The sequence below is a fragment of the Manacus candei genome, unplaced genomic scaffold (assembly GCF_025592945.1).
Source record: "Manacus candei isolate 608988 ecotype Guabito, Panama unplaced genomic scaffold, ASM2559294v1 h1tg000056l, whole genome shotgun sequence".
Taxonomy (NCBI): Eukaryota; Metazoa; Chordata; class Aves; order Passeriformes; family Pipridae; genus Manacus; species Manacus candei.
The window spans coordinates 10184300-10198775 of NW_026138104.1; the positions used below are offsets into that span (position 1 = coordinate 10184300).

Here is a 14476-nt window from a genome sequence, read left to right on the forward strand (position 1 = left end):
GTGCAGTGCTTTTCCTTGTGCAGCCTTATGCTGGGTGTGCACGAGTGAGAGGTACCATGGTCCCTAACAGTGGTGGAAGCCCAGCAGCTGTCAGTTGCTTACAAGGCACTGCCATCCCCATGTGGAAAGAAGAAATAACAATGTGACTCCATGGAGATGCCCCAGATACACCATCTGGCCAGAGTACTGAAAGCTTTGGACCTCCAAGCTGTCAATTAAAAGTATATTGATCAGTATTTTGTTTTTGTCTGTCCACAGTCACCAATTATAATAACGTGGTAGAAGCAAACTCAGATTCAGATGATGAAGATAAATTGCATATAGTGGAAGAAGAAAGTGTAACGGATGCAGCAGACTGTGATGCTAGTGTGCCAGAAGATGAATTGCCAACAGACCATATAGTGTTACCAGAAAACAGTGAAAGAGAAGGGAGTACAAACAGTTGCTGGGAAGATGAAGGTATGTTTGTTTTCACTGATAGTGCTATGTAGAGAAAGTTTTCTAAAACAAAGATTCAGTAGAACTTTTTTGATTACTTTATTACTGAAATAACATGTAATATTCACAATCAAAAAGGGGGTTTTCTGACATATTTATTGTAACATACTTTGTGTTCTTTATTTAGTATTTGAAGCAGATTCAGAGGTGCATTAATTCCATTGGCATTGTTAAACAGGAGTTTCTGATCTGTAGATGCAGCATTCCGAAGGGTGATCAGAGCTACTTGCTTTTAGTTTTTCCAAGTCTTTTTGCCTAACAGGTCTCTGACATAGCTCCCTGTAAGGCTGAGGATTTGCTCAGCTTGGGGAGTAAGCAGTAAGCCAAAATCATGAAAAGAAGTAATACTCAGATGTAAATTTCTCCTCATGAGCTGCTTCTGCCTTTTTCCTTGTAAAATATAGATAGAAAAAAATAATTTTTTGATTATTCATTTTAGAACTGGCTATGTAAGTCATAATTAATCTCTATTTTGAAAACACTGGAAGGAGGTAGATGTTGTGCATGTTATGCAGCAGCTTTAGAAGCTGAAAATTCTAAGCAATCAGGAAATGGGCCTTTTTTTACTGTGGAATCAGATACTGAGTTTCATAATATCACACAGCATGCTTACATTTGAGCCAAATTGGGATGCATAAATTAATGGAATTTATTGTGGAATTTGACCTTAATGCCCTGAAAGATACAGAATGTTTTCCAGCGTATCCCTGTTTGTGTCTGAACTCCAACCGCAATTCTTAGTATCCACCTTTTAAAACTGATGGTTTAATGCACAGTGCATGACCTCACATCTAAATAAACAGAAAGCAGTCATATGGTCCCTAACTGCAGTCCAGCTGAGAGAGAGCAGCTGAGAGTTCAAAGAATAGCATCAACTCAGCCTGTTTTTACATAGCTGTTATTGCCAAGGTATGCTGTGCCGGGAAATGAGTATTTTGGAGCTAAATTATTAGGTAGGTAATTTTCTTAGTTCTCCTGTGATATTTTTGCTCTCCTGCAGGCTGTATCAATCAGAAATTGCAGTTACATTAAAGTGGGCTGTGTGTAGACTTGAACTCTGCAAGCATAGGTGTAGGAAACTTGAAATAGGGAGGGAAGAAGAGCACTGGCTCCCAGAGGTTCTGAGTCAAGACCTTTTGGCCTGGGTGTTTCCTGGAGATGTACCCATCACACAGCTTCTTGCCTCAGACAGCCTTTGTGGGTTTTCAGGGCTTTAGACACATGAAGGCATCTTTTTTTGACTCAGTATGTCCATTTTTAACCTTTAAAAATTTGTTTGCTAAAATTCTAAGTTCTATTTAATTTTAAATTCTACTGTGATTGTAGATTCACAATGTAGGAAATGTCTCTCAGCTTTGGTCTTTGCTGATGAAGATGGTATTTCATTGGTGCTTAGACAGACAAAAAATTAATCAATTGCCATACAGGCTTGCTCAGCTACCATAAATTTCTTCTGCAAAAATTAACTATTCTAAAGCCTCTTTTGTAGTGGGCTGGAGGGTTTTTTTATTTGATAATAAGGTTTTTTTAAATAAATTGTTTGAATTTCTGGCAATGCTTACATGAGAAAATGAAGGCTACATTAGGTTTTATGGAGCTTTGATTTGGTATGGTAAAGCACTATTTACTCTTTTTATAGCTTTCCTAGAAGGAAATGTCTGAGATGAAAATCATATCATCAGTCTTGGTTGCCTGTTAGAAATCTGAAGAGAGAGGTGCTCAATGCATGATCTCATACAGGGAAAGGTACAGGGGTAGGTGTTGTGCAACACTAGTATCATCTTCAGGACTGGTGATTATTTTTAGAAAAGATACACTACAGCAGTTTTACTAAGTTGTGTTTCAATGGTAAAGTAGTGCTGAGCAGTTCTGAGTTTAGCTGAACTTGACAGAATGAGTTTTTTACATATTTATTCTATTCGCAAATGCCCGAGAATAGAAACAACACACGTAACATCTCTTTATCAGAGTGGTTTCCTTCCGTTTCCAGTCATTCTAACTGAATTTCTAAAAGACCTTCAGAACAGGTGTTTTATATATAAGGTGTGTTTCTCAAGAGGTTTAACTGAAACAGTCCTACAGCTTTAAAAAAGTGAACCACGTGTATCCTGCACGAGTTGTTGAGACTGTGCCAGCATTCGTGTGTGCAATGATTCTGTAATTTGATTTTTCTTTGCTGTAGTTAGAAATAAAACCTATGCTACAATTAAAAGCAAAAAAAAAAAACCAAGGGTTATACTTCCTGTATTAATACACTTAAAAAATACTTACGTACTATAAGTATTTAGCAAATCTGGAGGTCTCAGAACTAGAACTACAATATCTTTGAAAAACTGAAAATTTTAAAAAATTCCAGACTTTGAAATAATCTTTAAAAATTAACAAAGTTATATTTCATGTTTAAGCTCTTCCTGGAACTCAAAAATTCCTTTAACTCATGAAAATTTAGGTAGAGCCTATGTGCTCAAGGGTGTATTCTAACATTTGGTTGGTTGTTGAGGGATAAAACAAAATCTTTAGGAGGAAGGTTAAAAAAGTGTGGCATATTTTTGATCAAAAAGCAAACAACCAGTCAATACTGTAAGCTGCAAATAGTGCTTGCTATATGCATATCAGAAAATTAACTCTAAAGAATTTAAATTAAAAACTGTCTTGATAGACTTTGGAATTTATTCCCTTCTCTGCAGATAAACACCGCAGTGGAAATTTCAGGGAAGTTTGTCTTTCGGCCTACAACCAAAATTTCTGTTTTGCTAGTGGTTTAAATTTGATCAGTTGTCTTAGCCATGCAGAGATTTTTACAGGCAGCCTATGACAGCAGTTGTCATGCATGTTTGCTGCTAGTTAGCACTGTTCCCTCTGACCTGAAAATCATTAGTGTTTAACCCTCGGAAGCCCCACCATATCCCTAAGCAGCAGTTCATAAGCAGTGATGAGATATAGAAACTCAAGAACCTATTTTACAACTATTTGGTATGTCCAGATGTAATGCCAAGATGGATATTCATGCCCTGGTTGCTATTCATGGAGACCTGTATTTAAGCTGTCATTTAGCAGGTAGCTTGAGTTTCCTCTGCAACTCAGAGCTTTGACTTCTGCTTGATGGAACACTGTCCCCCATCTTCACATCCCATTCTGTTGCTTCCCAGCAGCTCTATTTGCTGGTTGATAACTGGGATTGAGGGCACGACTGCAAAGTTACCTTTCTCTTTGGACCATACATAACTGTAAAGAAGGAGCTCTACTTAACATTTTTCAAATTATTAATTATTCCTACAGCATTAGGGAAGATCACCCGCTGTGGAAAAGGGTTCCTCCCTGTCTTATACCCCACTTTTAGCTGTTGGGAAGAGACAGTACCAAAGAGAGGTTATGATTATTAGAATTGAGAGGTATTTTAACTTCACTGACATTAATCTATAATGCCATAAATTCCTTCATGTTCCCTTGGGAAGCATAGCTTTTATTAGTACTGAAGCCAGTGGAATTTACTAGAGACACTATAATTTAAATTTCTGTGAGTAATAACTTATTGATATTACCCCTCTTCCATAGACCCTATTTCATAATGGAGAAAAATCACAAACCCTTTTTAGAGGAAAATTGTGAGTTTGCATCATGATTGATTTTAAGAAATTAAATTTTGGATTTAAATCTGCGTTGCATCTAGTTATCCATCTTACAAATTCTGAACCAAGTCTGGTATTGTGAGCCAAAAATGTAATTAGTTCACAATCCAATATTGAACAATAAAATACAGACTATTTGGGTTTTTTTAAGACGACAGTTGAAATTAATGTAAGTTTAAAGAGTTACAGTTTCCTTTTAAACATATTTCTTGTTTGTCACTATTTGCAGATACTTTGAGTCTGTGGGATTTGGTCAAAGTATATAGAATTAGCAAGCTTTTCCTTTGAGGAAGCTGGTACTGTCTGAGAACTTAAAGTTCTTTTAGAATTTATCATCTTCCACATAAAGGAGAAATTGCCTTCTCCTGTAATTAAAAAGCTGGAACGTCCTGGGCTTTTGACTTGCCAAACCAAAGGATTTTTTCCTGCACTGAGGTAGAGTGAAATAAGGTAAATAACAGTCTAACAGTTGCTGTTTCAGATCGTAGCAGCTGTGTGGTCTAACCTCCTGGATCACCTGGGAGTCTTTTTCTGCAGTATAGGTCTGAAGCATCCAAGGTTTCCCTACTGGAACTATGAAATAATGTTTTAATTTCACATATGTTAGTGTAGCATACGACTGATAAAGAGCAAACCAACCAACACAGCTTTTTTATGTACTCCTGCTGTAAGGCAGGTACTGATAGAAAAGTCAACAGTGGCTTTTCCTATGGGAACTTCCCAGTCCAGGGTACCCAGTGAATCGAAATGAAGAGCAACTTGGGCCATGTATTGATTTGAACCAACAACCTGTAGTGAGTTAAAACTTCCGTGCTGCTTCCTTGAATGCTGCAGCTCAGCAGAGCTGGCAGAGCTTGGGTGGCAGGTTGGCTCTGCAGTGTTAGTTCTGAGGATGTCTGGGACCTGCAAACTCATACCGAGTATTGGAATCAATATATGAAAGGTTTCTGCATGCCCAGAAATCTTGCACAGATGTTCTGAAGTGGGCAGCACATGTTTAAAATCCTTTTTTTGTTTAAGCAATCACAGCCATAAGTGGTTTCTAGAGGATTTACAAGAAAGGGAACACATTGGGTTGCTGTTTGCAGACACTACCAGCAAATTATCAATCCTTTCTAAAAACTGCTAATTGGAGAAAATATTATAAATGTATTTGTTTTATGATAGTCTGGTTTCTGGAAATAATATTCCAGTGTTTCAGGTAGCTACATTTGTAGATAGGGTCATTTAAGTAGCTGATTCTGTATTTGCTGGAGAAATGCACTGTCCATGTCTTTACCTCTCTTGAAATAATAGTGTTTAGCACTGCTTCCTTTTAAGATTTTGTTTCCTTAACCAACAAATATCTTCATGGTTCAGCTGATCACACATTGCTGAAATAATGTGTAATCTGTATTTTTGAAACAACATTGTGTTTAAGTGTAAGCAATACATACATTGAAAACATCATGGAAAAAAATAAATATATTAAGTTGTTGGGGGGAAGCTCTTTTTTGGGCGTTTTTTGTGGGCTTTTTTCAATAGTTTTTCTTCTTTTTGTGAAATGTACTATTTCAGCTGGAAAAGAAACAAAGGAAATCCTGGGGCCTGAAGCTCAGACCGATGTAATTGGATGTACAGGTATTTCTTTATTAATCTGAGTCATAAAGTTCTGTTGAATTTTGGCTAGGTGAGTAACCTTCTGAAACCTCTGGAGTTCTCACACCTCTCTTTATAAACTTGCTAGAGGTCTTAAATTGTAAACAGTGTTTTAGCTGAGGAAAAATAATCCGGGCACCTTTTGTGTGTCTGTGACCTGGAGGTGTCAATGACCAGTGTCACAGAGCAGCCTCCTGCCCAGGTCTGACCACGGAGCTGCTGCAGCACCGTGTCTCTGAAGGGCAAAACAGGGAATAGCAATTATTAACATGCAACTGTACAAGTCTAAAGACAGTATGTTAAACTAGTAAGGATTATAAAAAAATAAGCTTAAGCTAATACTAAATTTTATTCTCAAATAAAATCAAACTCCTGTTTGTAATGATTACTCAGAAGGCAAAATTAAATGTGTACTTCAGTTTCAGACTCAAACAAAAGCAGATACTTTGTTATTTTTTCTATTTCTCTTCTTGACAAAAAGTTATCATGTAGCCCATCCAGCTTTTTTTAAGTTGTTTGGGTTTGTTGTTGTTTTTTTTTTTAATGCCCTTACTAGATATTATCAGAGTAAGCCTTATTTAGAAACAAACAAAAAAGCAACCAACGAACCAAACCCTACATCTAAACACTGATATGTTTAAAACTGTAGATTCACACATTCCTTTCAGTTTCTATGAAGTCAGACCTCTCCACACAAGTATGGAGAGCTACATTATGCATTGCATTACAGCCTGTATGTGAGAGACTGCCTCATGTCATAAAAGGATTGTGTCAAATTGTAAATTGAATATGTGACTTCACCCTGAGAGATGAATCATAAAATTTTTTCCTATTAAAAAGATACCCCACATTAATAGTGGAGAACATCTGTCATGATTTAGTGTGCTGCAGGCAGAGCTCTCACAGAATGTTTTACTGTGGTAAAAATAAACTCTATGAACATTGTATTTAGGCAAATACTCGGTAGCAAATATTTATTATACAAGCATTAAGTAACATATTTATTATCTGCTAACTTTGTAATACAGTTGTTCATTGGGTTTTTTTCATAAGTTTTTAACTGGAAAATGTTGCAGGTTGTTAACTAGATCTGAAACCTTTTTGGTAGTCATTTTCAACACCAGAGAACAAACCACTTGGAGTTCAAGTTTGCTGCATTTCATCTGGCCAAGCCTTGTTACTCAGAGTTTAAATATCTTCTGGGCTTGTGCTAATGAACGGTTATAAATAACATTAAAAATTACATCTTGAAGGCAACACGTTTCCTTTTGCAAATGTAGGAGCCAAGAGGGTAAACTGGCCTTCAAACTACAAAGGCTAAATCATAATTAATATTGCATTTAAGATTTGCAGGGAAGTTGAGAGGAACAGCTAAATCTAAAATGATAAAAATGCACTGAGTTGAAGGGGCAAACTGTGTTAAGTTTTTAAATATCATTATGCTACTTGTTCTCCGTTTTAAAACTTGGAATAATCTGGCATCTTAAAGGGCTTGACCTACTCTAGTATTTGTAGAGTTTTTTAATCTTTGGATAGAGGGAGATCTGGCAGTGTGAATTACTGAATCTCATTTACGCTCTTTTTGATCTCTTCATTTCATATCTTGTGTCTTGTTTTTCACTCTTAGTAAAAGAAGATGAATGTGATTCTGATGCAGAAAATGAGCAAAACCATGACCCTAATGTTGAAGAATTCCTTCAACAAGAAGATACAGCTGTTATCTACCCTGAAGCACCTGAGGAGGACCAGAGACAAGGCACACCAGAAGCTAGTGGTCAGGATGAAAATGGTAAATAGGTCACCAGTTCAGTTCTCATGAAATCAATTTACTAACTACTTCATCCAAAAGTTCTGTTGCATTTTACAAGACAAATATGTAACTTTAAGGGAAAAAAGCCCTTTGTTTAATAATTATAAGAGGATGGGATCATCATGCAAAAAACATTACTACTTGATTTGTGAAACAAAGCATGCACTGGTATTCAATTGTATGAGTACCTAAATTGTAACCTCAAGTAACTGGAAAAAAAATTCAAGCTTTCATAAATCCATTCAACATCATTATAACAGAATAAACATCTATGAAGTATAATGGGAGTAAAGCAAGCTATTGTGGTTTTATGTAAGAATGACTTAAGGGGAGTTATGTTTCTTTTTTGTATTTCTAAACAAAGCTCCCAAAAGAATTTATTAGATAGGATTTCTTTTATTGGGTACCCAGTCTATGACAGGCTTTGGGGTTTCTTTGCCTGAAAAGGCAACAGTGGAGAAAAAAGAAGCATTGTTTATACAAAAATGTTTATGGGAAAATAATGACCTGTTTTTATTTAGAAGTAGATGTGGGACTTCTTCTCTGAGGAAGTTTCATACTTAAGGTGTTCTAAGTGAGATGGGGAGTCATACTTTGTTCATTTCTTCATCATGAAATATTTGAAGGCAAATACTGTTCTGATTGATTTTGCATTTTGTGCTGCTTTCTGAAGTGTTCAGCTTTCATAATCTATGACAACTACAGTTTCACCCGGATTGTGTTCCTTGATTGGAGTATTTACAATTTTTCAAAAGAAAGTAACATTCTGCATAAACGGTTTGGAGTTGCCGTGTCCTAGTAGTTTTAAAAATATATATAACTGAACAGATAAATGTCATTGTAGCTGTAGTACTGTACTGGAGTCTGAGGAAGAACAGTGAAAGAAGTAATGCTAACCTTTTGTTCTATTCCTCGAGAGATTTTATGTATTAGAGATTTTTTTTAAAAAAGTGCATGATTGATTTAGGATTTTAATTTGCGGTTGCCGTGGCACAGATTGTCAAATCAGTTTTGCAATGTGATTTCCACGTAGTCAATAAAAATACACATTTGCAATAATAATTTAAATTGGACCTTTCCCAATAACTTCACAGAGAAGTATTCTGAAGATGACAATGCTGAACAATAATGTTCATTGTTTTAATCATTTGGGAACAGAAAATGCCAACAATATGGTGACATTTGCTAAAGATACATGCTTCCAAACTGGTGGATTGGACAAGAGAAGCAACAGAGAGTCAGAGTTTTTAGCGACTTTGGGAAACTGCTGTTTTGCCATTTACTCCAATGGAAACAGACTTTAGGTTAACATGCTTCTGACATTTCCACTGAGTTGTATTTGTGCTGACATGGAGTATTCTTTATGTCAGGTGAATTGGATTGTAGATGGAGAAAAGAGAATTGAAGGGCAGCATACTGTGTCTGTATAAGTGGGGATGGATTCATTTTTGGACAACCCAGCTAAACCAGGAAAAACAGCAAGGGTAGAACAACAAAAACCAGTGCGGTAGGGGTGGTAACTTGATTGTTATTGTAACAAGTAAAAGAACAGATATGACAGAAAAGGTGGTGGTTTTTAGTAATAACAAAACCTAATCTGACACTTTCAGTAAAAATAAATCCAGTAAGTTCCACACAAACAAAATGAATTGCTACTTCATAGAACATATAATGAGTCTATGGTGATAATTGCTGGAAGAGGTCATGAAGGTAAATAATTCAGAAGTACTTTCTAGAGTACTGGTTAATTTTATGAGTATTAATAATTCTTATAGTTCTGAAACTTTAAATGACAGTGCATACAAATGTGTCCCTCGTGCGTCAGAGCATAAAATGTTAATCAGTAAAGACTTTCTACCTTTCCTTCCTGCTCATGCTCAGCACAGTGCATAGGTGCATCCTTGCAACATTTGCTTCCTATTTGTCTTGGAGCATGGAAGAGTAGCATGGTCATTCAAAGATATCACACCTATAAGTTGATGGTTTGATCAAATACAGCAAACCCTTCATTTATTTAAACATACTTTTACCAATTTACAAAGGAAGATTTTTTCAACTCTTTAAAAAATTAATTTTTCATAATTTACTGTGTAATTTTTCATAATTTACTACGTATGGGGAGTAAATGTGTGCTAATAAGAAGGGATGGAGTTAAAACTTCATAAATGGTGACATGTCAGAAATAGACTTGTGAAATTATTATTCAGTTTCAATCTGATTTCACTTTTCTTTGTACTAATACAGAATAACTTTATGAAAACCAGCAAAATATATTCCATAGATCACATTAGAATCATATTTATGGCCTCATGTTTGATCTCTCACCTTTCTATCCTGCAGACAGTGTGTTCCACTAACACATACATATCTGTATATCATAGAATCAGAATGGGTTGGATGGGACCATTAAAGGTCAGGTAGTCCTGCAATGAGCAGGGACATCTTCAGCTAGATCAGTTTGCTCAGAGCCCTGTCCAACCTGACCTTGAATGTTTCTAGGGATGGGGCTTCTACCATCCCTCTGGGCAACCTGTTCAAGTGTTTTACCACCCCCATCATAAAAAATTTTTTCCTTATATCTAATCTCAATCTACCCTCTTTTAGTTTAAAACCATTCCCCCTTGTCCTTTCAGCACATTGTGCTGACTCTCTCCAGTGTACACGGGGGGAACGATACCACAGTGCAGTTAGTAGCATAATACCTGTGGAAAAAATCTAAATTATCATTGGTCCTTTTCTAAAACAAATGGAGCTTCTAGCAGCTGCATGTTTTCTTACGTATTTACATATTTACATATGTAAATGTAAAGCCTGTTTATTGGTGGTAATAAGTTTGGAACTTGCATTTATTTAAATATGGTGTATTGTCTCCCCTGTGTAGGAACACCTGATGCATTTTCCCAGCTGCTCACTTGCCCGTATTGTGACCGAGGGTACAAGCGTTTTACCTCCCTGAAGGAACACATCAAATATCGCCATGAAAAGAACGAAGATAACTTTAGTTGCTCCCTGTGCAGTTACACGTTTGCGTACAGAACGCAGCTCGACCGCCACATGACATCACACAAATCAGGAAGAGATCCAGTAAGTGGCGTTTGAATTAAGGATTTATTGTTCTCTGTAACAACACTGCGATTTCTTATGTGGGCAAAAATGTGGAGAGCAAGTAAGCTGCAAGCTGTTCACACCAGATTATCTGTGTGCTGAAGTTCCAGTCCCAGAGTGCACACTTTAGCTTGCTGCTCAAGTCAGGCTTTTTTTGTAGCTGTCAGAAGTTGAGATCTGAATTCCTATGTTTTCATTCATCTGTGCAGTATGGTTGGGCTTAAATTTTAGTTTTCAGAAGTTCTTTATTACATTTATAGGTAATTAGTTGGAGTTTTTTCCTGTTCATTGGCTAGCATTGCATAAAAATTATGACTCAAATCTAATTTCGAATCTTTTGTGAAACACTTCCATTTTTCTTTCATAAATCCTGTTTGGATGATTCACAACTTACTGTAGCATTTTTGCCCTTAAGAAACAAATCACTGTGTTGCTTGAACTGTGAGGTACAGTTTTTAAATGCAATTCATGGTAGAAGACAATATACAAATAATGAATACATAAAAAACAGTGTTTCACTACTAAATGAAGGAACAAAAAAGGCTAAGGATGTTATGAGCTTGTTTTCTCTGGTTCATGGGCTGACCTGAGGGCATGATTCCCTGAAATGCCTTCCATGAGTTAACCATCTGATCACTATGGGAAATCCTGAGATTTTCTTCTTCTATCCCTTTTTTTCTTTTCTTCTTGTATCCCCCACTCTCCCATTATCCATCCCCAGCACATACTTTCGTAGCTTATCAGGGCACTCTAAGGCTCAGGAACCAATTGAAACAATCAGGAATTATCCAGATTAAAAACTGTACAGATTTTCCACCACTAGGTTAAAGGGGCTTGGAGATGTTCCTTTCTGAGGACAGACTAGAAAAATTGATAATCTCCAGAGATGAAACAGGAGACAAACATAACAGAAAGACACAAAACAGAAGGTAAAGTGCTTCAACATTTCTGGTAGCTCACAACTAATATGTATTTTGTTAAACTGAAAGGCTATATCCCAGGGTAAGGGAGATGCTTTTTTACACAGTGTCTATTAACCTCCATTCTACAAAGTATCACTAAGTCCAAGAATGTAACAGGCTTAAAAATTTATTATACATTTTTATACCTGAGCATTCACATTCACAGGTAAATTAAAGAGGTAAAAGAAGTATTGGCTATCATGCTGCAAGGATATTACTGTCTCACGGGGTTTGGAATAACCTCACCAGCGTATTCCGGTGTGGCAGTTCTTTTTTATTCAAATATGTTTCCTATGAATATATTTCCTATTTCTGTCTTGCTCTCTTTTTGGCTTGGCTTCCGCTTTAAAAGTTACTGTCACCTTATATACATCTTATATTTCTAACTATAAAACCTATGAGTGCTATTTAAACGATGCTTTTTTGTGAGCTACCACATTTATTTTCAATTTTTTTTTTTGCATTTACAAGCCTAAAAGCAGAAAAATAAAGTAGTTGGGGGGGATAGAAGCCTTTCCCATATTTGCGTGTAGTTTGAATGAAAAGATAAAAAGTAGCAAGTGAGTAAACAGTCTCAGAAGAATTGCTACAAAGGGAAGCTTAAATCGTATTCCTGCAGATGTATTTTAATGGGTTTATACTTTTGAAGGCACAATTGTTTGATTAATGTTGTTTTATGAAGTATCTGAAACTCAATATTATACCTATTTTTGTTCTTTTCTCTAGAGCCTTAGCCAGAATTAAAACTACAAAAGTTTAGATATTTGGCAAATTTGAAATATGTATTTGTTTTTGTTATTATTACTAAAGTTGTCGTATCTTCAAAATTGGCTTCATGTGCATGTACATGGTTACATCCTTTGTGTAATGGAAAATGAACTTTTGTCCTTAGTAAGGTATAGACCTATAGTTGTGGATCTTAAACAGCTGCATGTTTAAAACATAATACCTTATTCTTAAAGAACTTCACCTGAAAGTAGATTATTTGGGTAGCTTTGTTAGCTGGTTAATGTCCAGCATGTGACAATTTTGTAATTGTTCTGTATGAGGAAGCAAGAGCAAAGATAAAATCTGATATAATGAAGGCAGTGAAAGGTGTGTGTGCACACTGGGCCTCCTTCTGAGCCAGGGGGAGATATGCCAAACTGCAGCTACTTGTGCTTCAGTGGAGAGCCTGCACCTTCTTCACTGCTCCCCTGTGCCCCTCGTGGCTCCCTTGACTGCTCCTATACCTCTCATGGTTTGTAGGAGGTGATGCTGGGTATGTATGGTCTGCCTTGACACGTGAAGCACCAGAAAAGATTTTGAAGTATGAAAAAGTGCTTCTTAAATTTGGTTGAATTTTTTTCTCATCAGTTTACAAAGCACCTGTAGGTTGTCTTTCAAAATGTCGTAGTGCCATGCACACTGCTGAGAAATGGCAGTTCATGAAGACCGTGGTCAAAACCATCTGTGAAAAAACCCTGATATATCTGTAATTCCTGTCCTCCAAAAAGCTTTTGAGGATTCTTATAATCAATTTTGGTTCTCTGGTGTGAAAAGAGTGACTTCAGTCCTAAGCACACTAAATATTTGATGCAGAGATTTATTAGTTGCTAGTTACAGACCTTAATGCTGATGTTTCTTCTTTCAGTCCTTGAAGGAGTGCAGATGAGTATTCTTTGACTGCTGCAGTTAATTCCTTAATGAGCAGAAAGTGGCAGTTATGTACAGTGTATTAAAAATATATCACACATCACAGGCACAAAATATCACACATCACTGGCTTTAACAGTGCTGAAACAGGGAAAACCATTTGAATCTGAGAACGTGAAGGTGAAAGAATATCACAGATAGTGCTTTAGAGAAGTGTTACGATTTCTGAGTTTTAAAGAAGATCCTTCAAGGTAATTCTGAGGAAGTCCCGGATTTATAAAACAGTATAGTATGGACAGCAAGGAAGCTGAATAAAGAATTACAGATATAAGAAGGTAAGGCAAAATAGATTTGGAAACACTACCTAGTAGAAAGCTCGAAGCACCTTATAGCTATGACCAGGAAAACAGGAAACCTCATTAAAAATTTGATAAGATAAATGTGGACTTCCATGCCGTAGGAACAGAACATTAAATTTTAAAGACTGGAGCAGAAACGTTTCTGACAGATTGAATACACACACTGATATTTAGTATGAATATTTATGTAGTCCAGCGTCTGCAGTAACTGTATATATCCTGAGAGCCGCTAACTTGTGTAATCTCAAGTCAAACGGTAGTAACTGATTCTCTGCAGGCTTAAGTAAATCCTGACACAGTTCTCTACACTCAGTGCAGTTGGATCATTAAAGTGAAATGCAGTGAGTCAGCTGCAATCATCTAGAACATCATCTTCAAGGGACTTAGTTAAACAGAGCTGAAAAGCTGTATGGACTAGCAAAAGACAGCTGACAAACCCAGGAATAAGGGTCAAGTGCTAATCAGGATAAGTCAGAGTGGAAACCTCACTGCAGAGCCTGGGAGGAGGCAGGAAGGAGCCCACCCTGGGGAGGATGGGAGCAGTATCTACTGAGAGGTAAAATCTGCAGCTTAACCAAATGCTTATCCCAAGGGAACTGTCAAATTAGAGTACTTGGAAGTAATTTAGGTTATCTTGCTTCAATTTGTCTTCTGTTAACATTTGTAACATATAAAGGAGGACAGGGTGTTGAACGGGAAGGGTTGATAATTTGAACTTCATATCTCAGAGAGCTCAGACTTTCATCCAGCAACCTGCACAGCCATGGGTTCTTCAGATCTGCAGGCATAAGTCAGAACAGGATCATCATCCTGCATTTTTATCCATCCACGTTTCTCCAG

General features: G+C 36.7%; 1 protein-coding gene across 1 annotated transcript in view; it reads left to right on the forward strand.

The window, feature by feature from the left end:
* ZEB1 (zinc finger E-box binding homeobox 1) overlaps positions 1–14476 on the forward strand; it is a 133039-nt gene that overhangs the window by 102914 nt on the left and 15649 nt on the right. Inside the window, exons 2-5 of the mRNA XM_051802309.1 lie at positions 259–459; positions 5685–5747; positions 7393–7554; positions 10457–10659. Coding sequence (XP_051658269.1) covers positions 259–459; positions 5685–5747; positions 7393–7554; positions 10457–10659 — 629 coding nt within the window. The remainder of the gene's footprint in view (positions 1–258; positions 460–5684; positions 5748–7392; positions 7555–10456; positions 10660–14476) is intronic.